The 27,666-nt window shown below is 49.9% G+C and overlaps 10 protein-coding genes across 10 annotated transcripts, besides 3 other annotated features; 5 read left to right on the top strand and 5 right to left on the bottom strand.

The window, feature by feature from the left end:
- Positions 1 to 789: 789 nt before the first annotated feature.
- On the bottom strand, positions 790 to 2,646 carry FPSE_10154 (uncharacterized protein; the record flags this gene model as incomplete). The annotated part of the gene is made up of 1 exon (XM_009263271.1): positions 790 to 2,646. One exon carries the CDS (start codon positions 2,644 to 2,646, stop codon positions 790 to 792), a length of 1,857 nt encoding a protein of 618 aa, XP_009261546.1.
- Positions 2,647 to 3,247: 601 nt separating this feature from the next.
- Positions 3,248 to 5,664, bottom strand: MSY1 (the record flags this gene model as incomplete). Its single annotated transcript, XM_009263270.1, has 3 exons — positions 3,248 to 5,317; positions 5,376 to 5,533; positions 5,592 to 5,664. The coding sequence occupies 3 exons, from the start codon at positions 5,662 to 5,664 to the stop codon at positions 3,248 to 3,250; spliced, it is 2,301 nt and encodes a 766-aa protein (XP_009261545.1).
- A 2,158-nt stretch (positions 5,665 to 7,822) lies between these two features.
- Positions 7,823 to 10,953, top strand: FPSE_10152 (uncharacterized protein; the record flags this gene model as incomplete). Its single annotated transcript, XM_009263269.1, has 3 exons — positions 7,823 to 9,133; positions 9,180 to 9,206; positions 9,343 to 10,953. The coding sequence occupies 3 exons, from the start codon at positions 7,823 to 7,825 to the stop codon at positions 10,951 to 10,953; spliced, it is 2,949 nt and encodes a 982-aa protein (XP_009261544.1).
- A 255-nt stretch (positions 10,954 to 11,208) lies between these two features.
- Positions 11,209 to 13,167, bottom strand: FPSE_10151 (uncharacterized protein; the record flags this gene model as incomplete). Its single annotated transcript, XM_009263268.1, has 4 exons — positions 11,209 to 12,243; positions 12,309 to 12,722; positions 12,795 to 12,967; positions 13,074 to 13,167. The coding sequence occupies 4 exons, from the start codon at positions 13,165 to 13,167 to the stop codon at positions 11,209 to 11,211; spliced, it is 1,716 nt and encodes a 571-aa protein (XP_009261543.1).
- A 751-nt stretch (positions 13,168 to 13,918) lies between these two features.
- Positions 13,919 to 14,517, bottom strand: FPSE_10150 (uncharacterized protein; the record flags this gene model as incomplete). The annotated part of the gene is made up of 4 exons (XM_009263267.1): positions 13,919 to 14,111; positions 14,168 to 14,235; positions 14,310 to 14,438; positions 14,491 to 14,517. 4 exons carry the CDS (start codon positions 14,515 to 14,517, stop codon positions 13,919 to 13,921), a joined length of 417 nt encoding a protein of 138 aa, XP_009261542.1.
- A 314-nt stretch (positions 14,518 to 14,831) lies between these two features.
- FPSE_10149 (uncharacterized protein) lies at positions 14,832 to 15,453 on the top strand (the record flags this gene model as incomplete). The annotated part of the gene is made up of 4 exons (XM_009263266.1): positions 14,832 to 14,927; positions 14,982 to 15,013; positions 15,063 to 15,144; positions 15,379 to 15,453. The coding sequence occupies 4 exons, from the start codon at positions 14,832 to 14,834 to the stop codon at positions 15,451 to 15,453; spliced, it is 285 nt and encodes a 94-aa protein (XP_009261541.1).
- Positions 15,454 to 15,485: 32 nt separating this feature from the next.
- Positions 15,486 to 15,517: a microsatellite.
- A 651-nt stretch (positions 15,518 to 16,168) lies between these two features.
- Positions 16,169 to 17,678, top strand: FPSE_10148 (uncharacterized protein; the record flags this gene model as incomplete). Its single annotated transcript, XM_009263265.1, has 5 exons — positions 16,169 to 16,335; positions 16,399 to 16,426; positions 16,484 to 16,988; positions 17,036 to 17,415; positions 17,475 to 17,678. The coding sequence occupies 5 exons, from the start codon at positions 16,169 to 16,171 to the stop codon at positions 17,676 to 17,678; spliced, it is 1,284 nt and encodes a 427-aa protein (XP_009261540.1).
- Positions 17,679 to 19,065: 1,387 nt separating this feature from the next.
- Positions 19,066 to 22,077, top strand: FPSE_10147 (uncharacterized protein; the record flags this gene model as incomplete). Its single annotated transcript, XM_009263264.1, has 1 exon — positions 19,066 to 22,077. The coding sequence occupies one exon, from the start codon at positions 19,066 to 19,068 to the stop codon at positions 22,075 to 22,077; it is 3,012 nt and encodes a 1,003-aa protein (XP_009261539.1).
- A 1,051-nt stretch (positions 22,078 to 23,128) lies between these two features.
- On the top strand, positions 23,129 to 24,536 carry FPSE_10146 (uncharacterized protein; the record flags this gene model as incomplete). Its single annotated transcript, XM_009263263.1, has 4 exons — positions 23,129 to 23,345; positions 23,396 to 23,510; positions 23,557 to 23,681; positions 23,743 to 24,536. 4 exons carry the CDS (start codon positions 23,129 to 23,131, stop codon positions 24,534 to 24,536), a joined length of 1,251 nt encoding a protein of 416 aa, XP_009261538.1.
- Positions 24,537 to 25,537: 1,001 nt separating this feature from the next.
- FPSE_10145 (uncharacterized protein) lies at positions 25,538 to 26,199 on the bottom strand (the record flags this gene model as incomplete). The annotated part of the gene is made up of 3 exons (XM_009263262.1): positions 25,538 to 25,877; positions 25,942 to 26,031; positions 26,087 to 26,199. 3 exons carry the CDS (start codon positions 26,197 to 26,199, stop codon positions 25,538 to 25,540), a joined length of 543 nt encoding a protein of 180 aa, XP_009261537.1.
- A 760-nt stretch (positions 26,200 to 26,959) lies between these two features.
- Positions 26,960 to 26,979: a microsatellite.
- A 661-nt stretch (positions 26,980 to 27,640) lies between these two features.
- Positions 27,641 to 27,662: a repeat region.
- Between the last annotated feature and the right edge of the window lie 4 nt (positions 27,663 to 27,666).

The raw sequence follows: 27,666 nt of genomic DNA, 5'->3' as shown, positions 1-27,666 counted from the left end.
TCAGATTCTGGGGGGCAGACGGGTATTTATGCCCTCCATGAAGACATATTTCAGAGTGATAGTCAGGCGTGGCGGACCAATTTGCTCTTGACTGTTGGGCTTTGCTTCTGGGTGCCTCCTTCTGACCAAGCTGTTGTTGTCCGCATGCCGTAATCCAATCATCTGCTTGTTCCCGCTTAGGAGGCAATCACCCAGCCAGGCAAAGAATGAGAAGGCGCCAGGCTGCAGTCAGTGTGCATTATATGGAAAGACCAAAGGAAACGGCAGCGTAGTTGCAGTTTTCGCGGTCTTGTACCCCTATGGCAGTGCCGAAAGGAAAGGCACATGCATGCTATCGGAAGTTTGGAGAGGGAGGTGAGGCCAGAATACAAGCGCATAGATTGTTCAAACATGGAAGGCAAGAGCAGCATACTGTCAGATGGGCATCGGTCAGAGTGTTGCTCTGCAAAGTGGCAAGCAGCTAGGAATTTTGATATACTGTATTGCAAACAGAAAAAATATTCTATTCTTAATGATAGCAACCCATAGCTATCATATCCCTTGATTCCATTACCAGAACGCCGTGCTTGGTATAGATAATCGAGACCGTCTCTACCCCCAACTCCACAAGCAGAAGCTTCGCAAGACGTGGCATGAGCTTTGTCAGACTTTCTACACACGTATGACAAACGCTAACAGCAAAAGGCCGATAACACAACTCATTCAGTCCTTCGAAGCCATAACATGACCAAGGTTGACAAGCCAAGATGTTTCCACTGGACTTTCGCAGCTTCAAAACACCAAGAGCCGTCACTCCTTACGCAAACATTTCAACAAAGGCGCAATCCTCGACTTTTTGCTCAATCCAACACGGTACACAGGTTTGTTGATGATTGATGACAATCCCTTAGACGGTGTCGAGCCTCTGCTGCTGATTGTTGATCTCTCTGGTTTTCCCTCCTGCTTTGCTGTACGAGGAGTCTCTGGATTCTTAGACGCCGTATTGTCGTCAATACTGGATATGGACCGCCTGGACAGATTAGGGTCCGTTTCTTTTAATGCGGGACTCTCTGAGCCCTTGGTCGAAACTTGGGCCTCGTCTTCTTCCGCGAGATCGTCTTTTGTCTCAGTCTCCTCAATTTCTATCTTGGCCCTCTTTTCTGGTTGCACAGCATCCTTAGATAACGAAGCGTCTTTGGTCGACAATGACTGGTCAATGTTGGGACTCTCTTCCTTAGCATCGGATTTTCGTGGCCTGCCGCGCTTCTTTTTGGGTTTCGTGACAGACTCGACGACCTCAGGTCGAGCTGGTAGGGAATCTGCCAAAGGTACATCTTGTTCAGCTGCTGCCGCCTTCTTCTTTGGCCTCCCTCTTGGTTTCTTGGCCTTTGTGGGCTTGGTCATTATTTCAGGCTCGTAGCTGTCGGACGTAGTTTCTTGCATGATTGGTAGTCCCGCTTGTTCGGGTTCGGTTTGCTGCAACTCCACAAGCTCGTTGTCTGCAGGCACAGGTGCGTCATCTTTTGCTGATTGCTCTCGCAACCTGGATACTTTTTTGGAGGGAGGCGAATCGATAGCCGCTATGACGTCAGGTGATGAATCCCAACGGTGGCCGGTGGCTTGACCAAGTGTTGCTCGTGGCGGGTCCGTCGAGGCCGGAGGAGGAGGAGCAGTACTCATGAGATAAGTTGCATTACTTCTTGGTGTGTTGACATTGGTCGCTTCGCTGCTTGAAGCTATATTCTGGATATTGAATTGCCGCACAGGAGGCAGCTGGTGAGGCGGGCTGTCACTCGACGGCAATTGCATGCTTTCGTGCTCCATCCTCTGCGTGTCAGTCAAGGGGTTGGGGGCGATAAAGAAGGAAAGGTCGTCGTTGACCGGCATTGTTGGCGGGAGCATGCTGGGCGTAGGCGGTGATTGATCATGATGGTCACCCTCATGATCATGACTGAATGGTATTGTTACCAAATCGACTTCGTTAGAACCTTGAAAGTAAGGCTCGGGATGGTCGACCTTCCTTCGCTTCCTCTTGCTTGAAGGTGAATCGCCTGGCCGCTCAGACTTGGAGTCGGGGGTTTTTGCCATTCTACCTGACTCTTTGGCGCACCGAGAGTCTGTGGTGGAATCTGACTGAGCACCTGAGCGTTTCAACTTGATTTTTATCTTTGGTTTGACAGGACGCTCATCAGGCGAACTTGGTACATCCCACATGTCGTCCATAACAGCTGTGGGTGCCTTTCGCCTGCCTGGCGTTGAGGCCTGAGTCCATTCATCAGGACCATTCCTAGCAGGCATTCTCTGACCCCCTGTGTTACTCTGCTCCCGTGTGGAAGAGGAAGATGTTTCAAGTAGTCCCGTCACAGTGCGCTTGAAAGGTGTTGGCGCAGTCATATCAGAACTTGAGTGTTGATGCTGGTCATGTGACCCTTCCGTCGGATCTGGAACATATCCTCGAGCTGCATCATTTTGCTCATTATAAATGTTCTGAAAGAATGAAGGATCTGTTGACGTCGTCGCACGGCTTACACGCCCAAAGGAATCACTTGTACCTTCGGCTTCAGCTTTAGCGGGCACAGGCAAGTGTGAAGTTTGCACGTTGCGAGGCGGAGAGTAGCCAATATCATCTTCGTCGTCATCAGAATCAAGAATTATAATAGGAGGCATATTTTCAGACAGTGACGCATCGCGTCAGTGGTCACATGCGTGCAATGCAAGTTCTCAGTGTATTAGTGAAAGCAGTCGACACTTGTTGTCGCTCACAAAAAGACAAGGATATCAACAAGCGCGTTGCAACGTGGGGACGGGATGTCTACGCGTGAACACGTGACCATGAACGATTAACAAGACAGTGCTCGACGTGACAACACATCGCAGGTTTGTATCATGTCTGTCTTCAAGAAATAGTCAAAGTCAGAGCCAGAGTCACAGATACAGTCAATGTCACAATCAATTATGCATCATGGGAAACAAAATATTCATCATCATGAAAAATAGGTCAATTTGTTGATTTTAAGACCTTCATCTGCTCCCAATTGGGAGGGTATATGCAAATGTTGAATGCTCGCCAAATCATCCGTGCCCAGTTCCTAATCCACAGGTTAACTTTTGGGATTACCACAAATATTTCTGGTCCTTTTTTTAGGCCAGCCCCAAACGCCGATGTTGAAATCGTAGCTGTTCACAAGAACAGACTCCACAAAATGCAATATTAACATAATCCACAGACATCCCCATCAACCTCTACACACATAGTGTTGGTTGACATTTATTTGGCGTACTTGTTTCGGAAGTACTTGGCGGCGTTAACCATGTTGGTAAGGGCCTCCTTGGTCTCCTTCCACTGACGGGTCTTGAGACCACAGTCAGGGTCGATCCAGAGCTGCTCAGGCTTGAGGAACTGAAGCATCTCCTCGATGCGGTCCTTGATCTCCTGCTCGCTGGGGACACGAGGAGAGTGGATGTCGTAGACACCAGGTCCGATGTGGCGGGGGTACTCAGAGTCGACAAAGACACGGAGGAGCTTGGCATCAGACTTGCTGTTCTCAATGGAGAGGACATCGGCATCAAGAGCAGCGATGGCGTGGAAGAAGTCCTGGAACTCAGAGTAACAGAAGTGAGAGTGGATCTGAGTGGCATCCTCGACCCCAGCGGTGGAGAGGCGGAAAGCCTGGACAGCCCACTTGAGGTAGGCGTCACGCTCCTCACCGGAGCGGAGGGGAAGACCCTCACGGAGAGCGGGCTCATCGACCTGGATGACATCGATGCCGGCCTTCTCAAGGTCGACGACCTCGTCACGGAGGGCAAGAGCAAGCTGCTCAGCCTGGACGGACTGGTGGACATCGTCACGGGGGAAAGACCATCGAAGGCAAGTGACGGGACCAGTGAGCATACCCTTCATGGGCTTCTTGGAGACTGAGACGGCGTACTTGGACTCCTTGACAGTCATGGGGTTGGGTCGGGAGATGTCACCGACAATGATAGGAGGTCGGACGCATCGGGAACCGTAAGACTGAACCCAGGCGTGTGTGGTGAAAGCGTAACCCTGGAATCGCTCACCGAAGAACTGAACCATGTCGTTACGCTCAGGCTCACCGTGGACAAGGACATCGAGGTCAAGCTCCTCTTGGATCTTGACGTTCTCCTCGATCTCCTTCTCAATGAAGCGGTCGTACTCCTCAACGGTAATCTCACCCTTGGTGAACTTGTTTCGCTGAATTCGGATCTCCTTGGTCTGGGGGAAAGATCCAATGGTGGTGGTGGGGAAGAGGGGGAGGTTCAGCTTCTTCTGCTGCTGGCTGATACGGGTAGTGAACTCGCTCTTGCGCTCGTAGTCCTTCTGGGTGACCTTGGACTGACGGTCCTTGACCTGAGGGTCGTTGGTGCGGGGAGAGTCAGCACGAGCCTTGATAGACTTGGCGTTAGCCTCAAGCTGCTCGCGGACGGTGGCAGGGCCCTCGGTGACGGCCTTGGCAATGAGGGCAATCTCAGATGCCTTCTCAGTAGCGAAAGAGAACCAGTCGGCAATCTCGGCGTCCAGCTTCTTCTCGCTGGCAAGAGTGTGAGGGGTGTGGAGGAGAGAGCTGGAGGTGGCGGCAATGACACGGTCCTTGCCGAGCTTCTGGACAGCGGTCTCGACAATCTCGATGGCACGCTTCAGGTTGGTCTTCCAGATGTTACGTCCATCGACGATACCGGCAGAGAGGATGGTGTTGGAGCCAATGGCACCGAGGACCTTGTCAAGCTGCTCAGGGTTGCGGACAAGGTCGATGTGGAGACCGTAGACGTCCTTGGGGAGGAGGTCAAGGTTGTGGACGATGTCACCGAAGTAGGTGGTGAAAACAACCTTGGGAATCTTGTCGCCAAGGCTGGCGAACTTCTCATAGGCGGGCTTGAAAGCATCCTTGGTCTTCTGGGGAAGATCGAAGACAAGGACAGGCTCGTCAATCTGGACAGTCTCGGCACCAGCCTCCTTCAGCTGAGTGAGGAGCTGCTCATAGACGGGGAGGAGCTTCTCGAGAAGGTCGATAGGGTCGACCTTCTGGTCACGGTCGGCCTTGCCGAGGTGGAGGAAAGAAACAGGACCAACAAGGACGGGGCGGGTGCTGATGCCAGCATCCTTGGCCTCCTTGAAGTCAGCAACAGCCTTGGGGCTCTCAGTGAGCTTGAAGGTCTGGCCGTCCTGGAGGGTGGGCTTGACGTAGTGGTAGTTAGAGTCGAACCACTTGACCATTTCCAGAGAGGGGACATCGACACCCTCCTTCTGGTGACCACGGCCCATGGCGAAGTACTGGTCAATGGGGTCAAGGCCATCCTTGGTGTATCGCTCGGGAACGGCCTAGAAGAAGTGAGTCAGCAAGGGTTGGTATATGACTCGGGATGGAGGGGATACATACACCAAAGTCCTGGATCTGGTGGAGGACGTGGTCGTACAGAGCAAAGTCGTTGCTGGGGATGATGTTGACACCGGCATCCTGCTGGATCTTCCAGTGAGCAAGGCGGAGACGCTTGGCCTCAGCGAGGAGGTCAGATTGGGAGATCTTTCCACCCCAGTCTAAAGTTTTTGTTAGTCCATGATGACACGAGTCAGCGACTCTGTTTGGGTAACTTACAAGCTTCGGTGGCCTTCTTCAGGTCACGGTTAACACCCATACGGGGGAAACCGAGAATAGCGGACTGAACCATCTTTGCGGTTGTTGCAACTGCGTTGTCTGGTTTGTGATGGGGAAAACTATTGTTGCAAGGTTGGTTAGTCGTTGGATTTTTTGAGGAGAGAGAGCACGGTGCAGGCGGGGTGAAGGCGGGGTGAGGGGCAGACCAGTTGAGCAGGGCTGAACTGGAGAGAGGGAGAGAAGGAGCGAGGTTGGCGTCGACGTACAAAGTAGTTTCAAAGCTCTTGTCTGTTCCAAATTGGATCAATCGAGAGATCCTTTTCGAGATAGAACAAAGAGCAAAAGTCGGATGAAGAAGAAAGGAGGAGGAAAGGGAAGAAGGAAAATGTTGGGAGTTGGAAGGTAGATGAATGTTTTTGAGCTGTCCTGACGCCTGCAGGAGGAAGAGATAGAAGTGACCAACCACAGGTCGAAGGCGGGGGAGGGGTCGAAAAAGTGGCCAGGATAGCTACGCCGCTCTTTTGATTGGCATCCCAGTAGCTCAGCATCTCGCTCATCCCACCGACAAGAGGAGCTTTCTCCTACTCAGAAACTCTAACAACATCGCGTTCAAGTCTCACGTATTCGTACTAAGCGTCTGCGGTGGTTGGTTAAACGGACGAGGCGGGTGCCGGAGTGGATTTTCAGGGGCCTAGGCTACGGCTCACGGGCTGTCGGTGTGCGCTAATGGAGGGGCATCTTGCAGCAGCTCGACGGCTTGTTACAGGGTCGGCACTCTTTTTTCCACCGTTCTCGCAGCCTAGTTCGCCTCAATTCATCGTTGCCCGGCTTCCGAATTGCGTGCTCGACTGTCCATCACCTCATTAACCAATTCCCTCTCGTCTTGGTTGACTTTCTGGAGCTAATATGGAGTACTGTAGACTAAGGAGGAACTGAGGCCAGCTTTCACCTCGCCGCAGATCGGCCTCTGCTGTTGTTTTGCGGTCTGCGCTCTCAAGGCATCAGAAAAATTGGCCGCTGAGAGCATAAGAGACGAAATTAGTAGGTCATCTTATGCTACTAAAACTGTAGTCTTTAGGCTATTTATTTTTGTGCTCTTAGACTTGAGAGATCAACTTTTCTGTTACCCAGTACCTAGTGCGCCACTCGTTGCGAAGGATCAGCCAAAGACCAAACCCCACCAAGGGTCGTGTCTCTTTTTTTTTTCGTTCTTCTCGCTGCTTCTTATCAGGCGTCATGGCTTGTGGCGGCATATGACAGTCCTCTCGACCGAGCACGTGTTGTGGCATTGCAATGCCTTTTAATGACGTGCGATATGACCGCGTTAGTACCGGGGAATTACGGAGTCATTGGCTCCGGACTACGGCCCTCCGCTAAGCGGGCCAAACAAGAAAGGTCCTTATCCATATCAGAAGAATTGGCCGCTTAGAGCATAAAAGACAAAATTAGTAGGACAGCTTATGCTACTCAGACCAGGCTTCTTAGACTACTTATTTTTATACCCTAAAGCTTAGGAGGTCAACTTTTCTGCCACCCACGACTTGTCAGATAGACTAGTAGTCAGACTCTGCTTCCACTGTTATGAGATATGTGATCTTTCCAAGATGTGCAATTGAATTACATCGTTATCTCCATGAGTTCTGTTCGGTCGTAAAGAGATTATACAATTAGTTCTGATTTCCATTGACCCGTCCCTCCTTGAAGTGTCACGAAGTTCGATGTAGATGAAAGAAGCCTCAACAGGTACTAAGGTACCTAGTCAGACAATGCATGGGGGATTTGACGTTCAATCGATAAAAGCTGAACCACTCCGTATCACATAGCTACCTTAGTGCCTACTACACAAGCAAGTACAATCTAATACCTACCGCGGTGAGGAAGGCATCGTTGATGCGCTCGTTCATACCATAGCGTCCCCTGATATGAACTCTGGGTAGATAGGTAGGCACCTTAGGGTAAGCGGGAGGAAGGAACTCCAGAAGGAACACCTAAGAAGGCAAGAGTACTAAGGTAAACAAGAGAGTCGTGATAGCCTCAGTTACGGTACATTTCTCTAGCAGGTACCCATGGAAAAGAGACCATCATGCCGTCAGAAACGAGTTCAGTCTTGCATCGACATTACCACCTTTCATTTTGGACGGATGAACCTTTGTGACAACCTTCTTTTGGTGCTCTTTGCTACATTTTGGTCGCTTCTTGGAGATTACACTGCATTTTCATTATCTTGACAGATGCCGTCTTTCAATCCTCTGGATTTCTTCTGCTGCCGCAAATCGCGATGGCGTGGGTCTGGCAGCCCAGCACTAGCTACACAAGACACAACAGCTCTTCAGCCTGTACCATCACTCAACCCACGACTTGAAGAACAGCAAGAAGAACCCGAACCAACGTGCCAGAACACCCCCATGGGGTTATCTGATATGGTGTGGGCGGTACCGGAGTACCAGAGCTCTTTCGAAAGCGACTCTGTCACAAATCAACACATTGAATCCGACTCTGATTCCTTCATTTCAGATCGGGATCTCCCACGCTCGACAAAGCCAGGCACTGCATTTGGTGCTGTACGCAAAAAACTTATCCGGAGCATCTCACACAATAACAGTAGTGACCAGCCGTCACGTATCTCTGTTGGCAACAGTGAAGAAGAAGTTGCAAGAAGAGCCGAATTAAGGCGGATTATGCGCCTAAGAATTCGAGATCAGCTCGAGTCAGACGAGGCTGAAGATCAATTAGAAAGCAAACCAACAGTTAGTATTCTGCGTGTAGCTTCCTCTGCCGACAGTTCTCCGCCAGTTTCGGGACCTCGAGATGCTATTGAGTTTGGTGTCAACAATTCTTCCTCCAGTAATGGGCAACCCGCTCGACTTGATCAAGAAAGGCGCGACTATGGCCCCCCTGAAGATTTTGGAGGACCCCGAAAGGGTTCTAATGCCCTGGAGAGAGCTTCTTCAGAGCAGCTTGATGTGGTAGGTAGAAATGATGACTCAAGTGAAGATGCTGCTATTCAAAGACCCTCGCCCATACACCCCTCGACGCGCATCTCATTGGCTGATGACCTCGGCCTCTCCTCCTCCCAAAAATCTTTCCAGCTTTCCAATAGTTCTGGGCGTCTTCATCGAATATTGGGACCAGACAGCAGTTTCAACAATCGCCAAGCTTCTTCCGGAGATGGCCAGTCTGCACTTGGTGTTTGGCTCATAGCCCAGGGTCTCCGCTCACGAGATAACTCAGCCATTTTCTTTGACGAAGACGAAGACGCGCAAACCAGAAACGCAAATGGAAAAGCCGCATACAGCTCTCCTGTCGTGGGAACCCAGGCGACGCCTGAGACAAGGGATTGCCATCAACAAGGATCAGCTTTTATCAACCCGCCTAGGAAACTAGATCCTCAGTGTCAGCTCGAATCCAGTATTCAAAACGATTTTGACGATAACCTGGCCTTCTCTGGAGAGATACCATGGGGCTCGACTGTAAGAGCACTTCTAAATTCGTTCACAGATAACACTTCGTCAAGTGATCCGTCAAAATCTCCACCAAGTCCAGTACGGTCAAAAAATAATCTCTACAAACTGGATCTAAAAGATCTAGAGAGTATGGAGTTATCCCCTTTCAGATGTGAGTATACTATCAATTGGAACGAATCAGAAGGCTAACGGAGAGGGCAGGGCGAAGTCGGGACTTTCCTCGAGACAAGGGCGACCTGAATAGCCAAAACCATAGGCTTACGCATATAGGAGCTACCCATTCGAAGACTCGCTCTCACGGAGTTATCAGCAATGTCCAGTCTGAAGCAGATGCAGCTTCCATGGTTCAATCAGAGTCTGCCAGCTTTGTTCAGCGCGAAGCCGAGCTAAGGACAATCAAAAGACGATTCAGCGAGGCATTGACCCAAAAGAACCCCGAAAAAACAGTGTTCACACGTTTCCGTGAGGATTTCTCGCACTCAGGTGCTCGATCGCCGGTCAAGAAACCCTCCACAAGCAATATCTGCCTAGCAATTCCAACGAGTCATTTTAGAGCCAAGTCTGAAGGCTCCCTGTACTGGCATGGTAAAGACCATCGGGATGCCCCTCGAGCACAAAAGTTTCTTCTGGTACCCGCAGAAAGGACAAAGGTTCACGAAAAGGGAACCAGTGACAAATCAACGAGACGTTCGAACATGAGCATTCGTCCATACATGAGCAGACTACCTACAGAGGAGTATAGAAAGCCGAGTTTGGAACGTCAAGAAAGCGCAACGGATTTATGGCAGCGCGCTGTTAGACTTGAAGCCGAAAGCAGGCATAGCAGCAGCTTTTTGAACACACCAAATCATGATCAGAGAAGCCTTTCCTCTAACAGATCACTAAAGAGAACAGGCGCTGCTCGGAATAGCAACAATAGCATCTGTGATGTGAGACGAGAAATCTCACAGCTAACACCTTCCACAAATGAACGATCTTCTCTAAATAACTCGAAGTGGCTTATCGAACGTTGGGTTTCCCAAATGCGACCAAGATCGAATCACCCGACAGAGTCAGCCACAAGTGTAGGGCTGGTAGGTCCCCCAAGATCCTGGTCCAAATTCCCCTCCTTCAATAGGGAGGAAAGAAACAGGAACATAACATCCAGAGACAAGGTACGGCCTCGGGATTTCGCTGTCAAGCATGTCACTTCGGAAGGTCAGATTAGGTGGGCAACAGATACGGGTTCTGGGAGAGATGACCAGCATGCTCACACGCTACCTCGTTCTCTATCTACAAGATTCGGTGGATTGGTCAAGTCCAAGATGAATCGAATGATGCCGTCGAAAGCTTTACGACACCGAGTGAGTCAGGTATTTATCTCGAGGTCTGTGACCTCGAGCCCACCACACATGGAATATCCTGAAATGGGCATCCGGCCCACCGAATCAGGGTATACTGAAATCCAGGCAATGGGCAGAGAAATCAATTATATGAAGGGCCGGGCACATCTACAGACTCCCGAAAGAGACCTTTCGAAGCCACATTCTTCTAGAAGCCTGGGGGATAGAGTAGTTGCACTTATGCATGATGCTATTGGACAGAGACATTCAAAACATGATGAGCCTCTCCAGTCAGTCGACATTCCTATGGTACCATTTACGCCAAGTTTAGCTAGACAAAGCATCGCTGCCACCACGACAGATTTTTTCGTCACGCCCAAGAGCCACCTTTCGGACGATGGAGAGAGTGACGAAGAAAAGAACGAAGGAGAAGGAAGTTCCGCGACGAGAGAACGGGAAACCTGCCAGGTGATCCTCCACAGTGATAGGACATTGCCAAAGCCACTATTCGCAGCTTCCATCACGAAATTTGACAACAGAACTCATTCTTCACCTGAAAATAAGACTCCAGGCTAACCTGGTGTGGCTCAAGAAGAGTAGACATTACAGCAACAGATACCATACTATATTGGTCTGTATGGTCAACTCCCTGACAATCACTTGGGGACAGGATTGAACATGATAAAAGTAATGTATTTGCAAGCAAAGACCAGTTGAGGGGATTTTATTCATTCTGAGCTTTGATTAGTGTTTCGTAGGTAGTCGAACTTTACGTATCCGGTCTTTTATCAGAAAATAGAACGATGAGTATGTTATCTCCATCACTCCCTTTTAGACAGCTTCATCCTCCTTGCCCTTTTCTGCGTATCTTAGATCATACCGGTCCTTTCTAGCTTTTGCTTCTTCTTCCTTACGTTGCATCTCCACTTTCCTCTCACGTAGTGCGATACAAAACTTGGAGCGAGCTCGAATCCTGGGGCCCTGCCAGATGAAAATGAATGGAATGAAACACATGAGTGCACTAAGGCCTCCGAGAAGAGAGCATGCGCCATTGATATTCAGTTGGCGAAACATTGGTTTTGTAGCGAGTGGCAATACAACAGCAAAGAGAGACCGTGTCGTTGAGGAAGCGGCATTCGCAGAGGCAGCGAATATCTCGTACGCATCCGTAAGATAGTTCAGCATAGCCATAAAGATCAACAAAAAGCCCATTCCGAAAAGGATACCGGCTAGCATAGGCACTGCAAAAGGTATGTCATCACGAGCAGACCAGCCGAGCCAGAAAAGAGAGACAACAAAGAGCGGACCACCCAAACAAGCTAGAGGAAGGCGACGGTATTCTTCGCGGCGAACCCAGGAGTCGTTTCGTTCTGTCGCACGGGCAAGAACGTTATCCCAAGTCCAGAAAATGGGAAGAGACAGAGCTGCACCGCCGAAAATAGGAAGATAAGCGAGGCCTGTAACACCGGGTGAGAGGCTATAGACGTCCTGGAAGATGATGGGAAACGCTTGGAAGGACATGTAGAATATGGCATAGACGAGAGCGAGATAAGTGCATGTCGTTGTCACGATAGGCTCAAAGATGAGCATACGGAGGGGACGAGTGAGGACCACGGTGAGAAGCTGTCTGAGATCTGTTGTCTCAAGATCTCGCGGTGCAATGGCACGAGATGACGGGTCTTGCTTGTGGAGTTTTTGAGCGCGGCGCGACAAGAGAATCGGGCCATATGTCTCAGGGAGAAAAACGATCAGGACGACGGTAACACCAGCGATCATGAGAGCAATCCAAAAGACCCAGCGCCAGCCAATGTTGGGACCAGCGAAACCGGAGAGGATCGGGGATAAGATGGGACCCCCAGTGGTACACTGCAGTTTTGTCAGCTTATATCTTGCGCATCTGAGCTTGGAGGGGTGGTTGTTGCATAACTCACCACCATGAAAATAGCAAATGCCCTGCCCCTCGTGCGAGGGTCGTCATAAATATCCGCCAAGATACCAGCGACAATGGCAATGGGCGAACTTGCAAAGGCGCCGCAGAAGAATCGAAAGATCAATAACGCCGCCCATGACGGAGCGACAGCGCAGGCCATAGTGAAGATGGTGAAGAGACAAAAGGTGACGAAGCTTAGATTTCGACGGCCATAATGTTCGCTGAGAGGACCCCAGACGATGGGACCCAAGACGTAGCCGATAAGGTATACAGAGATGGGAAGCACACTTTGTTCTTCTGATGTGATGTTGAAGTCTTTGATTATATCTGGTATTGCCATACTGGGAAGGGCTGAACCCATGGTTGAGTTGATGACTAGCATCGAGGTACATAAAACAACCAGTTTCTTCTTCGTCTAAGCCGTACACTCTTCGTTAGTAAAGACATTACAAAGTAAGATAAGGCATGATGGTTGAAATGACCATACATTTGACCAATTGACTGGATTCTCCGGATCGTCAACTTCCCAGCTGATGAGCGTCTCGTCGGTACGACTTCGTGTCCGTGAGTGGATGTTGTGAAGGGCGCCAATGCCTCGGTCTGCCGTTTCCTCTTCATACCGGGATTGAGCGTCTAGTTCATCGAGATGATGTATTTGATCTGAAAAAGATGTACTTCTTCGTTGTCGTCCTCCTAGTGAATTGTGAGCCTGGGTTCGGATCAGAACAAAGCATTGTTCAGCAACGCAGCCTCGGCAATGACTTACGGCATGGAGAAGGTTCGCGCACAGTATCACTTGATTCACTTGCAGGCATTGTGTCTCGCCTTTGGGAATTACTGAAGCTATCCACACGCGGCATGTTGGTAATTGGCAAAAGACAGAAGCAGTGGCAGCTGCGCTTAAAGGATGTTGAAAGAACGAGAAAAGGCTACGACTAAGTATGCAAAGCGAATTCCTATTATTCGCGCCTGCAGATAGGCTCCCATGACACAACAAACAGCTTTCTCAAAATGGTCAATTACGAGGGGTTCAGACAGTCATTGGTTATGTCCTAGGTAGGTCCGGAGCCGGGCCTCAAATATGGGGTAGTCCTGCGTAGAGGTGGGATCCACGGGGCCGATGATGGAGGCGAGTGTGGGAGCTATCTGCGGGAGCTTCTTCCGCTGGTGAGGGGATGGTGCCGGGCCGTAGTTATCCCCTCCAGAATGGGATGAGCTTCAAGGATCACTTCAGCTCGATTGCCGATAGCTTTGCCATGTTAGGTCTGTTGGCTTGGACCAGAGCCGAGAGAACAAATGGCGGTAGACAATTCTGCTGGATCAACAAAAGTTGGGGGTTATCGGAACCATTCCTCGGTGGCTGATAAATCGGGAATAATAGCCGGATACAATACCATAAGCCCTTCAGTTGACATTCAAACGTGCTAACACAAGCACACTCGGTTTCCCACACCGACTGCAAGCCCCCCAAAACGGCGTATTACAAATAGGGTTTCCTGAGCGTGTTGATGTACAGAGGAATTGCTGCATTATGGATAAGAATTCTCCCGGGAGTGCTGACTTGACGTCGATGATCTTGAGAGGGTATCAGGCTTCGATTTCTTTTTCTGCTCAAGTCTCTAGGTTGATCTGCTTTCCGAATCTGGCATATAAATCGACCTTGAGCTTTGTCATCTCCTCACGGATAGACGATAGCTTGTCCTCCAATGATGTGGACTCTTCCTCGAGCGTCTCCGTTGCTTTCTCAAGCATCTCCTGGGCCTGCTCTACCGAAACGTGGAAAAAGGCATCGCCAATTTTGTACCTGAGTCGAAGTTAGTTCCCGCTGTGCTCAATTCGAATCATTCGTTCGGCTCGTACTGGATCTTCTCGTCCTCGTCAGCGAGTTCGAGTTCTGTAGACAAGTCGTCGAGCTCTTCCTTCTCCTTCTATACAGCGTATTGAATCAGTATCTGCTCGGCCAGCTTTGTAGTAATTTCGACGGTGAATATCGCAGACGTACGTTCTTAGCGCTCAATTCGTCGCCCAAAACAAGTTCTCGCTGGTGTAGGCGGCTGAACCGGTTGATCTTGTCCTGATCCTCACGTCGAACCTCGACCTCGTCCGCCGCCTCCTCGTCCGCCTTTGAGAGCTAGATTGAAGTTAGTTACCTGCGCGGAAGAGTATAGAGACAGTATGCTTACCATACGACGCTGTACTAATGAAGCCATGGCTGATGAAAATAGATGATATCGTTGTACAGATCCCAAGCTTGAGCCTTTCGCACAACTCAACACCAAATGCAAAGGTGGGTTACAGTGCGGAAACGCCGCCGTTAAGATGGCACTGTACGCCCCTCATTTTTACTGAAGTGTCTCTCCTGGCGGGATGGCAGGGGCCGTTTCAAGGGTGTGAAGCTTCGAGGTACGTACACTATTTCGGGGACAGCCGATTGGCTAATCGCCCCAGCTCAACGGTATCGATTGCGGAACGCGCATTGTCAACAACATATAGAGACAAAACAACAAGCAACATCTCGTCAACCATGGCTCTCGGAAAGAAGCCTTACCCCAAGGCGACAGTGAAGAAGATTATCAAGGCTCATTCGAACCACAATATCAAGAAGAATGCTGATGTTACCGTGCGTCTGGCTCATCTCATGATCGCGATAGTTGCTAATGTTTACTTGGCTTAGGTCTTTCTCGACTACATCCTTTTCATGGAAACGTACTGCATTAACGAGCGTTTTGATCTCATAAACTAACCAAATTATTAGTCTTGTCAAGGAAGCGGCGATCCACTCAAAACAGTCTGGAGAGCGAGGACTGTCTGCGCGGAGTATCAAGAAGGTGACGAGGGTATGTTGTTTGATTCATCACTTTTTCTGCATCTGCTAAGTGGTCGCTTAGGATACATTGACCAAGTTCAAGGGTTGATCCAAGTCGGAAATGTGACCAGCAATAATTACAGCACTCATCGAATCACCAACGAAGTTGCGATACCTAAGAGCCGCGCCGCGATCGAGAGTTAGCAATACCTTTCAACCACAACCAACGAGTTGATATAGCTGTGTTTCTGTATAAATTCAATAGCTTCGCATGCCAAAGATGACGGCGAATTTGGTTGGAATTGATGTTGCTTTTTGCGCATCTAAAAGGGGCATTTGAAAAGAAGGAAGCCCAGAACTTGGGCACGAGACCACTTCACCTCACCTCACCTCACCTCACCTCAGCTGAATGCGCCTGCAATTGAGTGGGGCATTCGCCATGACGATGGAGGCCTTTTAGAATCGCCTCACATGTTGGAGGCTGTAGTTATTGACAATAAAAATTCCTACATTGTCAATTGACAAGCCTGGGTGAAATGCATTATTCCTTTGGCTCAATAATACCTGTGACCATAATTATCGTAGAGCTATTGGCACTCAGCGCATAGATTCTTACCGGTTCTAGAAACATTGACAGTCCATGTCAATGCAGGGGGTTGCCTGGGCACTTGGGCCCGGTTGGTGGCACTTGGCGCTGGCACTGGCTGGCACTGGCTGGCACTGGCTGGCACTGGCTGGCACTGGCTGGCACTGGCTGGCACTGGCACCGACGGGCAGCTGGAGCCAGCTTCGTTTCTGTGTACCACCACAAATTGGCCTTACTCCATCTCTCCTCAAGCAAACTTTCGTCTCCTCTTCTCTCTCTGCCCAACTTATCCTTTCCCAACCTCAACTCTATTTCACCCGCATTCTGAACCAATCTCCAGCTTTTAGCTTTCCTCACCACTCAACTCTTTAAAGACTTTCCCCTCCCCAAGCCTGTCGCACGTCACAGCCGACAGTGCCTCCAAGCCTCGCGCAAACTCTCTACCACCAAAATACACAACTCTACCGCGATGGCTGCTCAAGCTGGTCAGCCTCAATCCAAGTCGGCCAAGAAGAAGGCCGCCAAGGCTCTTGAGCGAACCGAATCTCCTGCTCCCAGCGTTACCTCCGCCTCTGCCACCGCCGATAAGACCAGCGATGACAGCTTCGAGAGCCCTTACATCAAGGAGATCCAGAAGTAAGTTTTGGAACGGTACGGTAAGAAAGTCTGTTTGACCTTGAATGCTAACGGTCACCGAAGGAACATTCGAAATGTCAACAAGAAAATCGTACGTACTTTTCTCTCCGCCACCGTGCCTGGTCGTCGATGCTAACAATAAGGCCAGACCAACGCTTCCAAGACCGATTCCCTCCTAGCCCAGAACCCTGGCAAGTCGCTCGACGAGCTCATCGAGTCAAAGATCATCAATGCCGATCAGAAGGCCCAGATTCTCAAGAAGCCTGCGCTCCAGCAGCAGCTAGCGCAATACGAGGAGCAGCTCACTCAATACCAGAAGGTTGATGAGCAGTACAAGACACGTGCCGCCAGTGATAAGGCAGAGTGGGAGAAGAATCTCGAGAAGGCCAAGGCCGATGCAAAGGCTGAGGCCAAGGGTGAGGCTACCAAGGATCTTCACGACAACCTGCTGGTCCTGTCACAATTTCTGCGACTCGCTGCCTACCGTCGTGAGGAAGCTCAAGATCCCGAGTCGGACGAGAGCCAGGCCATCGAGGGGGTTCTCCTTGCTATCTACTCTGGTGACGAGAGTGCTGTTCAGTCTATGCTGAAGCTCGTCAACGGATCCGACGATCAAATTGTCAGCGTGCCCGGCGAGCAGCTACAAACCCCTTGTAAGTGACACAGACTTAGTTCTCTGATCTATCCTGACAATGTGCAGTCTCCAAGGTCAAGACCCTTGCACAGGAATACAAGACCCCCTACGACGATGCACAGCCCGCTGAGGAGAGCACCGAACAGCCTAAGGAGGTCGTTACGGACCCTACTATTGCGCACGCTACTGCCACTGAGATTGACGCCGGCGATACTGTCCTTCCTACCACCACTACCGAGCCTTCTTCCAACGGCTTGGCCAACGCCAGTGTCGCGGATGATGCTGCCAACGCTGTCGCTGAGAGCCACTGGGACTCCACTAACAATGAGATGTCTGCTTCCCAGGAGTGGGTTGACGTGAAGCCTGCCGAGGCTGTTGAGGAGGCTGCTGCTCCCGCTCCTACTCGCGTTGCCAACGCCAACTCCTGGGCTGATGACCACCCCGAGGTAAGTGATACCGTTATCCATGATCCATGCTAGATAGAGAAGCTAACCGGCCAAACCAGACCACTGCCCCCACTGATCCTAACGATGGATTCCACCAGGTCCAGCGAAACCGACCCCGCAACGAGGGCGGCAACCACCGAGGCCGTGGACGTGGCGAGCACCGAGGTCGAGGCGGTTTCCGCGGTGATGGTCGTGGACGTGGTCGCGGCCGCGGAGGTTCTGGTGGCGCTCCTCGAGCTGCGCGACGCAGTGATGAGTCTTAAGTACTCCCAAACATGGCATGCGGTAAACGCACAGCCTACGAATCTCCTTGAATCTCCCGAGGGCAACTGTACATCATGAAATGACGGCGTTTACAAGTCAAGATTTCTGCGGCAAAAAGCCAGGGGACGGTGGACTTGAGTTGAGGACTTTGCATTTTGGGGTTTTGATGATTTTGGGACGACTCGGATATACATCTGGCCAAGGTGTCGGCTGGAGTTCGTAATACCTTTGTAACAACGTAAGCCTTTCGGGGGTGATACCTGGGGCAGTAGGTAACAATGTGAATTAATACCCGCCAAAGCGTGCAGTGATGTGTCTATCACATGTTATAATTTCATTGATGAATAGTGAATACATGCCATTGACAATTGGTTGAAGGACATACCCAGCCATGTTGCTCGGGACTATTGGCTGGCCGAGTACTATGTTCCTGTCTCAATTTATGGTTCTCGGCGCGAAGCTATCTCAGATAAGGCTGAAGGAAGACAAACTCTATCAGCTTCAAAGTGCCGTCATAGGTTTAGTTGACAGGGGTCTCGGAGAATGTGGGGAGCTTGTCGTGTCTTTTGGTTGGCTAATCTAATAGGCCAGTCTGTTCAAGTCAAGAACAGAAGCAGAGGCCACGTGCGTTAATTGGAAGGAATAGGAAATGAAACAGTTTATCAATGTGTCTCCTTTATTAGAGAATGGTTTCTTGTAGCCCAAGGAGTATTCATCATACGTGGCTTTACGGTACGATCCGAGGTTTCTACTGTTTGATGTTCGAGGATGAGACCAGATCGCAGCACCATGCAGCATATGTCGTGCTACTTGGTACATCATGAAATTGCACAAATTACTGTCATGAGTTATGATCAAATTAGGAAACATCATGAAGTTCTGAGACCGAATAGGCCACTTGTCAATTTTGATTCGCTAGTTGGAGAATGTCTGGGGCCTCGATGTGTTAAGCGAAGGCTGGATACTGAATACTGAGGCGAGGCCGAGAACTGATGTTCCACCTATATGTTTATCGCACCAATAAAAATTATATGTTCTTCTGAGATCGTCTCAGCCTTGCATAACTAACTAACGTCACTGCCGCTGTTGTACCTATTGTTAGCTGTCCTCTTCATTCCAGTGGCTAGAACCTACCACTGTCTTCAATAGCCATCGTGGCTTCTTGGTCCCATGGGAGAGATCCACATTCTGGCCACATCAACCTCTCTTCTTCAACTTATACATTCAAAAGGAAGCGACTCTCTGGGCCTTTTTTTCTTCTGCCCATAGACGTCATTGTCTTTTTATTCTCTTTTGAAAGAGGCAACGTTCCTCGTTGACAATAGAAAAGACACCGCCTCTCGATTTGGTGTGCGCAACTGAGCGCACCCCCACCAAACCACCATCATGGCATCTCGAGTCTCGCCGCTCATGACGCTTTTGGCGACAATTTTTCTCTTCGCCACAAATGTTTCCGCCATTTCCGCTGTTTTGGGTGTCGACCTTGGTACTGAGTACATCAAGGCCACTCTCGTCAAGCCTGGTATTCCCCTCGAGATTGTCCTGACCAAGGACTCCCGACGAAAAGAAACCTCCGCCGTTTGCTTCAAGCCTTCCAGGAATGGACCTCAGAAGGGTGAATACCCCGAGAGGGCCTACGGTGCTGATGCCATGGCTCTCGCCGCCCGGTTCCCCAGCGATGTCTATCCCAACCTCAAGACCATCCTCGGCCTGTCTACTGAAGACTCTGTGGTTAAGGAGTATGCCGCCCGACACCCCGCGCTGCAATTGCAGTCTCACCCTACTCGAAACACAGCCGCATTTAAGAGCAAGTCTTTTACTGAGGATCAGGAGGCATGGATGGTTGAGGAGCTGCTCGCTATGGAGCTGCAGAGCATTCAGAAGAACGCCGAGGTGGCTGCTGGCGATGGATCCATCGTCCGCTCCATTGTTCTTACCGTTCCTCCATTCTACACTATCGACGAGAAGCGCGCTGTCCAGACAGCCGCCGAGCTTGCTGGTCTGAAAGTTCTGGGACTCCTTAGCGACGGTCTTTCTGTTGGTCTGAACTACGCTACTACTCGCGAGTTCCCCAATGTCAGCAACGGATCCAAGCCTGAGTACAACATTATCTTCGATATGGGCGCTGGCTCTACCAAGGCTACTGTCATGAAGTTCCAAGGCCGATCGATTAAGGATATTGGCAAGTTCAACAAGACCGTCCAGGAGGTTCACGTCATTGGCGCTGCCTGGGACCGTACTCTTGGAGGAGATGCCTTGAACTACCTCATTGTCGATGATATGGTTAAGAAGTTCATCGAGTCCAAGGGTGCTCAGAAGGCTTCCATCGCCGCCGAGAGCGTCAAGGCTCACGGTCGCGCCATCGCAAAGCTCACCAACCAAGTCGGAAAGATCCGCCATGTGTTGAGTGCCAACCAAAACACCGGCGCTAGCTTTGAGGGTCTATACGAGGACATTGACTTCAGATACAAGATCAGTCGCGCCGAGTTCGAGGAGATGGCTGCTGAGCATGCTGAGAGGATCACTGTTGTGATTAACGATGCCCTCAAGGCTGCCAACCTTGACATTATCGACATTGACTCTATTATTCTCCACGGTGGCGCTTCTCGCACTCCCTTCGTCCAGAAGGTTTTGGAGAAGCTCTCTGGTTCTACCGATAAGATTCGATCCAACGTCAACTCTGACGAAGCCGCCGTTTTCGGTGCTGGTTTCCGTGCCGCTGAACTCAGCCCCAGCTTCCGTGTTAAGGAGATCCGAATCTCAGAGCCTGGCTTCTACTCATCTGGCGTGAAGTGGGAGACCAATGGCAAGACTCACCACCAGCGACTTTGGTCTGCCGTTTCTCCTCAGGGAGCCGCCCCTAAGGAGCTTACATTTACCAATGGCGAGGATTTTACTGCCACATTCTACCAGCAGATTGGTTCTGATGAGAAGGACGTCAAGGTCTTTACTACAAAGAACTTGACTGCTACTATTGCTGCTATCAAGCAAAAGTACCCTTCTTGTGTTGAGTCCGAGATTCAGTTCAAGCTCGGTGTCAAGCTCAGCAATGAGAACGGCGAGGTTCAGATTGCCAAGGCAGCTGTTGAATGCGAGGCCGAGGTCAAGGAAGGCCTCGTTGATGGTGTCAAGAACCTCTTTGGCTTTGGAAAGAAGGACCAGAAGCCCTTGAAGGAGGGATCTGAAGGCTCTGAGGAGGAGATGAAGGACGACAAGTCTTCGTCTTCCGCCACTTCGTCTGAATCTTCAACTGCTTCCGAGGCCGACTCTGCTTCTTCTGGAAGCGCCGAAGAGGTCAAACTTGAGGTCAAGAAGCGGGAGACTGTTGGTATTCCTGTCGAAATCACCGTGGAGGACCTCGGTATTCCCAGCCTTACCAAGGCAGAAATCTCTGCTTCTAAGGATCGTCTCAAGTCCTTTGCCGCTTCCGACAAGGCACGACTCCAGCGAGAGGAGGCTCTTAACCAGCTTGAGGCATTCACATACAAGATTAGGGATCTCCTTGAAGGCGATGCATTCATCGAGGCCTCTAGTGAGAAGGACAGAACCAAGTTGGCTGATCTCTCCAGCGAGACAAGTGACTGGCTCTACGCTGATGGCGCGGAGGCTACAAAGGATGTTCTCAAGTCCAAGCTCAAGGTCCTTAAGGACCTCGTCGCTCCAATCCAGAAGAGGGTTGAAGAGTCCGAGAAGCGCCCCGAGCTTACCACTTCGTTGAAGGAGGCTTTGGAAAGAACTTCTGAATTCCTCAAAAAGATTAAGGAGCAGATTGCTGAGCATGAAAGCTGGCACAAGTCTGCCTCTGAGTCGGCGTCCACATCTTCATCAACTGAGTCTTCCAGCACAGATGCTGCTGGTGAGAAGGCCACTGGTGACTTTGACGGACTCGAAGACGAAGACAGTGCAGCTGCTACAGCCCGCAAGATGGAGGATGTCATCAAGGAGAAGGGACCCATCCCTCCTCTGTACACCTTGGAGGACCTCAAGGAGGCCAGTGATCTTTACAAGTCCACGCAAGACTGGTTGAACGAACTTGAGCCCAAGCAGGCTAAGCTAGCTGCTAACGTGGACCCCGTTCTTCTCATCAAGGACCTGAAGGCCAAGCGTGAAAAGCTTGAGAAGGTCAGCATGGAAGTCGCCCTCAAGGGTGCCAGAAAGGTTGAGGAGAAGAACCGACAGGCTAAGAAGGCTGCTAAGGAAGCCAAGAAGAGCAAAGGAAAGAAGAGCAAGACAGCAGGCGGAGATCCATCACAGGAGCCTATGCAATTCAACGCTGAGGACTTCATTAAGGATGGTGAGATCGACAAGGAGCAGCTTGAGAAGCTGATTAACAACATGAAGAAGGAGAACGAGAAGAAGGCCGAGGGAGAGAAGAAGCAGACTCACGACGAACTATAGACGATGACGTGTTGACTTTTGGCTTTCTATGAGGTAAAGGGGAAAGATAGATATACTATACGCATCTTGATTGAATGATACCGGGTCAAGCGACGGATGATAGAGCCTCTGATCTGTTAGGAGTAAAAATTACAAGTATGAACATATGGATTCCTCGCCAACTATGCTATTAAGTGTCAAATGTGAGGTGCATGGAACAGATCGGTCCTGTTGCGGTCCGTTTTATCTACAACACCAGCCAACGACACGTAGCGTAACGATACGTAGGTAACATGTGTCAATCCTACCAGTTTCTCAACTGTTCCACGTACGGAGCGTGTCTAAAGTCGTTATGCTGTTGTCTAGTCTCATGAGGGTATCTATGACCACCATTCCGAATACTCATTTCATCAAACATCTTTGTATCTCCACGCCCTCAGACAAACACCATGTGCTCGTGTCGCATCGCTGCTACCAAAGACATGGATACCATGTTGACTTACGCATGCCATGTTACGTCGCAATTGCAGGTTCCCATGTTTGCTCCCGCATAGGCGAGAAACAACCCGATTGCAACGAGGTTGTGTAATGGTCGGCGCGGTGTGAAGGACGGCTCGTCTATGGCAAGCGACTTTGTGTGCTACAGGAGATATCGGCAGGTATGGATACTGTGATGATTGCTCGGTTTATGCTACTACGATGAGACGTTGCCGAAAAGATTATCGTGAGATTGTATTCAGAAGGTGATTGTGTTGGTGTTTTGCTTACACTGACTTGGCGGAGAAACTGTCTGGCAGGTGCTGGCAATTGCAACCATCACACCTGCTTCGGGAACTCGCATTTAAATCAGCCACTGGTCCAGACAATGTTTGCTAGTTTTTCGATTCTTCCTTCCTTCGACTCTCTGTTTAGCTTCCTTCGTTGTCTATTCTCTCCAGTGAAACCGTCCTGCATCGTCACTTGATCCCTTCTTTTCTTCCATCTATTGGTGCTCCCTCTCCTACAATTGACTCTCTCGACACTCTCCTATTTGTCTTCTATTTCCCCTGCTCGACTCTGCATTTGCTTCAGAATGAAGAGTCTCATTCTGTTTGCTGCGCTCCTTGTAGCAAGCTTGGCTACCGTCTTTGCCATACCTCATCGTCAGGGGTTGAACCGTTTCTCGTTGGAAGCAACCCGAAAGTCTAGCTCCAAACCGAGTTTTGTTCGAGAATGGGTGGCAGCCCATCAGAAATGGGGAAAGCCAGTCTCACAGGAGACTCTGGCTGCTTTCTCACTCCTCGATGATGGTACAGACCTATTATAGCGAAGATCCCGCAGGTACTAACGAATTTTATAGATGGCCGTGTGGATGTCAAGCCCCTTACCAACGATAACATGTTCATCGCTGATATCAAAGTCGGCACTCCTCCTCAGACCCTCAAGGTGGCCATCGATACTGGATCTGCAGATTTGTGAGAAATGTTACCTCAAGACAAGATGCGTGTGCTAACCTATCAGTTGGGTCCAATCTACTGACACGATCTATAAAGAGGTCACCGAAGGCCCTTGGGCTCCCCTATACAGGCCCAACGCATCCAAAACGGCTCACCGCGTTCGTGGCGCTGAATGGGAGGTCGAATACAGTAACTCATGCGCCCTTGTCATATCTACCAAGGTGAAGAGCATGCTAATCCCATGTTCTAGTTGACGGCACCCATGCCGATGGTATTGTCTACCTTGACACTGTTCGTCTCGGGGGTTTTGAACTTAAGAATACGCCTATCCAATCGGCGCAGATCATTGCCGCACGCTTCGAGAGCGAAACCGGAGTCACTGGCATCATGGGCCTTGCCAAAACGCTCCCTAGCAACGTGGAACCTCCAACACCCTCTTTGCTCGACAAACTCCGTCCCGTGTTGGACAAGGCGGTCTTCACAGTCGATTTGCGTCGAAACGCCACGGGCCGTTTTGATTTCGGCTACGTTGATGAGAGCAGGGCCAAGGACAAGATCTCATGGGTGTCAACGCGAAATGATAGTCACCATTGGGACGTTACCTTCGATATGACAGCTTGGACTGGTGCACGCCGAGTTTGGATGTCGCGCAGTTTCGAAGCTACCATCGATACAGGCACAACCCTTATCTTCTTACCTGCAGATCTTGCAGGGGCGTACTGGAATGATGTGCCAAACATGCGAATCAACCCTGATCTTGGTGATGCATTCACTTTTCCTTGCGAGTTCGCCGACGAACTGCCAGATCTGTTGTTCAAAGTGCCGAAAACGGAGCACGTTCTCAAGATTCCGGGGAGGTACCTCAGATACAGCACTGTCGATGACGATCCAGAGTATTGCTGGGGCGGAATGCAAAGTGCAGACGGCTTGGGTGGTGTGACCATTATTGGCGACATGGCTATCAAGGCGTGGTATGTCGCGTTCGACCTTGAGACTAACAAAGTCGGGTTTGCCAACAAGGAGCTCGATGATATCGATGACTAAGTGGGATGTGTTTGATTGTATGTTTGATGGAGTACAGGCATGTGATACGGAAGCTGTCGGCAAGGCATTGTAAGACCAGAGAGAACTAGAGTCAGTCATATGCAAAGAATAGGGAGCGAAATCAAAGCGCAACAGCGCGGCATCATTCATATAACGAGGTAGACAAATACTCGTGAATTTCCATTCAACTGGAAAAGATACATATAACCTCATCATGCTGGCCCCGAATCTAGTTCGATTGAGGCCCCCATTATGATGCACTTGCAATCAATTGACATGTCATCCATCCAAATACATCACAATCCTTTCCATCCCAACCCATCCAGCCCACGCATTCATGCACTCCACCGCAGTGGACCATGTCCCAAAACAACGCGCAGGTTATCATCCCATAAACATGCAGTAGCCCCGACGCAACTGTAGGAGCGAGAGGATGAATGATATAATAAACAAAGATGTTGCAAATGCTGCCTCTATGAACGCCGGGAATCTTGGTAGCGAACGACAAATAATTGGGGGGTGCTCAGGGAAGGGGTAACGCCGTGGATCGTTCACCCTGATTCCTGAGAAAGTCCTCCAGTAACCAATATACATTGTAAAAAAAGCCGAGGGCGGTTGGACGTTGGTGATATGCGCCTCGGCTATAATTCGTGGCTTTCTTCCAAACAATAAATCTGGCGGGTGGTCGAGGGGGCCCGACCGAGTCAGTCATGAAACATGGACCCCTAAAAATGGACGAATGGTGAGAAATGCGGTCTGGCCGATGGTTTTGCGGTTGGTTGGCCGTTGTGTTTCTCCGCACTCAAAAACGTCTACTAGCTTCAGGGATGCTATGCTTGTTTCTCTTGTAAGAGACCGACCGGTGGGAATAATGGGCATTCTCCCCTCATGATAAAAAAAAAAAGAATTGAATGGTTCGTCAAGAGTGAAGCAAAAATAACAGTAAAAGGATTTAGGTTGCTTTATTCGTGATCTCCGTCTTTAAAAGTCAAAAAGTTTCGTCAGCGCGGGTCGTCTTGCAAGTCATCGCGGGTGACGACATAGTATTCACCTTCACTGGCACCCGGGGTCGGGGGCATGTTGCCCGAAGAGGGAGCTTGCTGGGAAGCACGAGCTGTTCCCGGTCGTGAGCGGACCTTGGAATCGTCCTTGGGGGCGTCAAGAGAACTTGGCTGCTGAGCCTGAGCCTGAGCCTGAGCCTGGTTGGCGGTCTGTGTCTGAGGCAGTGGAGATCGTTGCTGGGCGGCGCCACCTGTAGAGCGGCGAAGGCGGTCTTCCATCTCACGGATGCGGGCTTCAAGAGCGGCGAGCTCTTCGGTTTCCTTGTCGACAGTTTGCTTCCTGAAGAGAAGTATTAGATACATGATTCAATGGGTGCGAAATGGTGAGTAAATGGTAGACCAACTTGGCGTGAACTTGCTGATCCAGGTCGGTGAGAGAGTTTTCGATACGGAAGATATCCATGAGCTCAGCACTAAATGAGCGGGCGATGGTTCTGTACGAGAGATGCACGTTAGATGTTTGCTCGCGACAATATTGAGTTTGCAGACGACATGGTGGACGTCTTCAATGGATGAATGCGAGTATAGGGGAATACGGACGATTGAGGGCGACGGCCGTTGGGCTGCCAGTCGCGGTCGAGCTCCTCATCGGTGAGAGTCATCTTGATTAGATTGATAGATGGTAAAAAGCCTTAATGAGTTGAGTTTGTGTTGTCTGAATATGACAGATTGTAATGCGCAAAGAAGGATAGAGAGGAGGAGTCGGAGGGTTCGCAAGTTGGGAAGGAAAGGAAAAAGAAGATGTGAATGGGAGAGCTGCGGCTTTCAAGACAAAGACCAAGGCCTTGTACGGAGGTAATTAATGGAAGTTTCCAAGGGACGGGTTCTACCTTTTTTGGAGCTGGAGCTAGACCTAGATTGAGCTACCTCATTCATTCCCTCTCCCTTTTGCCCCACAGGATCACCTACTGACTCCCGACTACCCACTACGCGCACGCACACAGCTCAGCCAGAGCCTGTAGAAGATTGGCCCTGGGGGGCTGGAAGTGGAGGGGTCAGCTAGGGCAGAGAGGAGAGGTCCCCTGGAATTAGCTCCATTTAGGAGGCGGCGGGCGTGGGGTTGCACTAGTAAAGTCTAGGGTGTGCATAAGATGGACAGGACATGACATGGCATCTCAGTTTCTTTGATTTGAGTGAACCTTTTTTCCACCACCACGGATGCGGATGATGGAACAAAGAGTTGGAAGTTAATACGGAAACGGTCGCCAACAGAGCTTTAGCTGTCACAGTAACAAAGTAAAGTAAGTGACTTGGTCTGAAGATGGAGCAACGTGGACGGAAACGTCAGGAGGGAAAAAGAGGCCAAGACAATGTCTCATTCTGATACCGTATTGTTCTGCTCATATGGAACTTGCTGGGCAGAGACAAGACAAGACAAGACACAACACGAGGTTGTAATGACAATGTCTCTCCATCATGCTTCTTAAATCTCGAAACCCCAAACGAACAGATACAAACCATCCGTGCATTGATCATCAACCTTGAATACTACATACTATGTACGTAGGTAGTTGGAATTAATTACTCTTTCTTACTAGGTTTACTTGTTCTCTGTATGGCCCCCGCAAACAGAACGGTGGTGCTACTTCCCAACCCCCCCCTTGCTTAAATCGATGGACTAGTAAATAAGTGATTGCTGTGAAAAAGAAAGATATGTTGTTGATCTTCTTTCTCCGACTTAACCGTATCGAATCTATGTAATCACTAGCCGAGATGGAACTTAAACTGCTTGCCCACAGATATGTACATTAAATTGCTGTTGTAAATGACAAGGTCGTAATTCTAGTGGATGCATATCACACCACACACTCCCCTAAACCAATTACAGCATATATCAATTTAAAGACTTTATCTCTGGATAATCAAATGCATTTAGCATAGATGATGCTATGCTCTGTTCTGCTTTACTTTCATACCTGCAATTAACTTCTGACTAGGACCCTGGTTCTGCGTTCCAATGGCAGGCTCATATCACATATCATCATGGCACACATGCAAAGAATACTGGCTGAATAGCTGTCATCCATCAAACTTGGTTAATGCAAAAAAAAAAAAAAAAAAAAAAGAGA

Source organism: Fusarium pseudograminearum, chromosome 3, assembly GCF_000303195.2.
Source record: "Fusarium pseudograminearum CS3096 chromosome 3, whole genome shotgun sequence".
NCBI lineage: Eukaryota > Fungi > Ascomycota > Sordariomycetes > Hypocreales > Nectriaceae > Fusarium > Fusarium pseudograminearum.
This window is presented reverse-complemented; position numbering and strand designations above follow the sequence as displayed.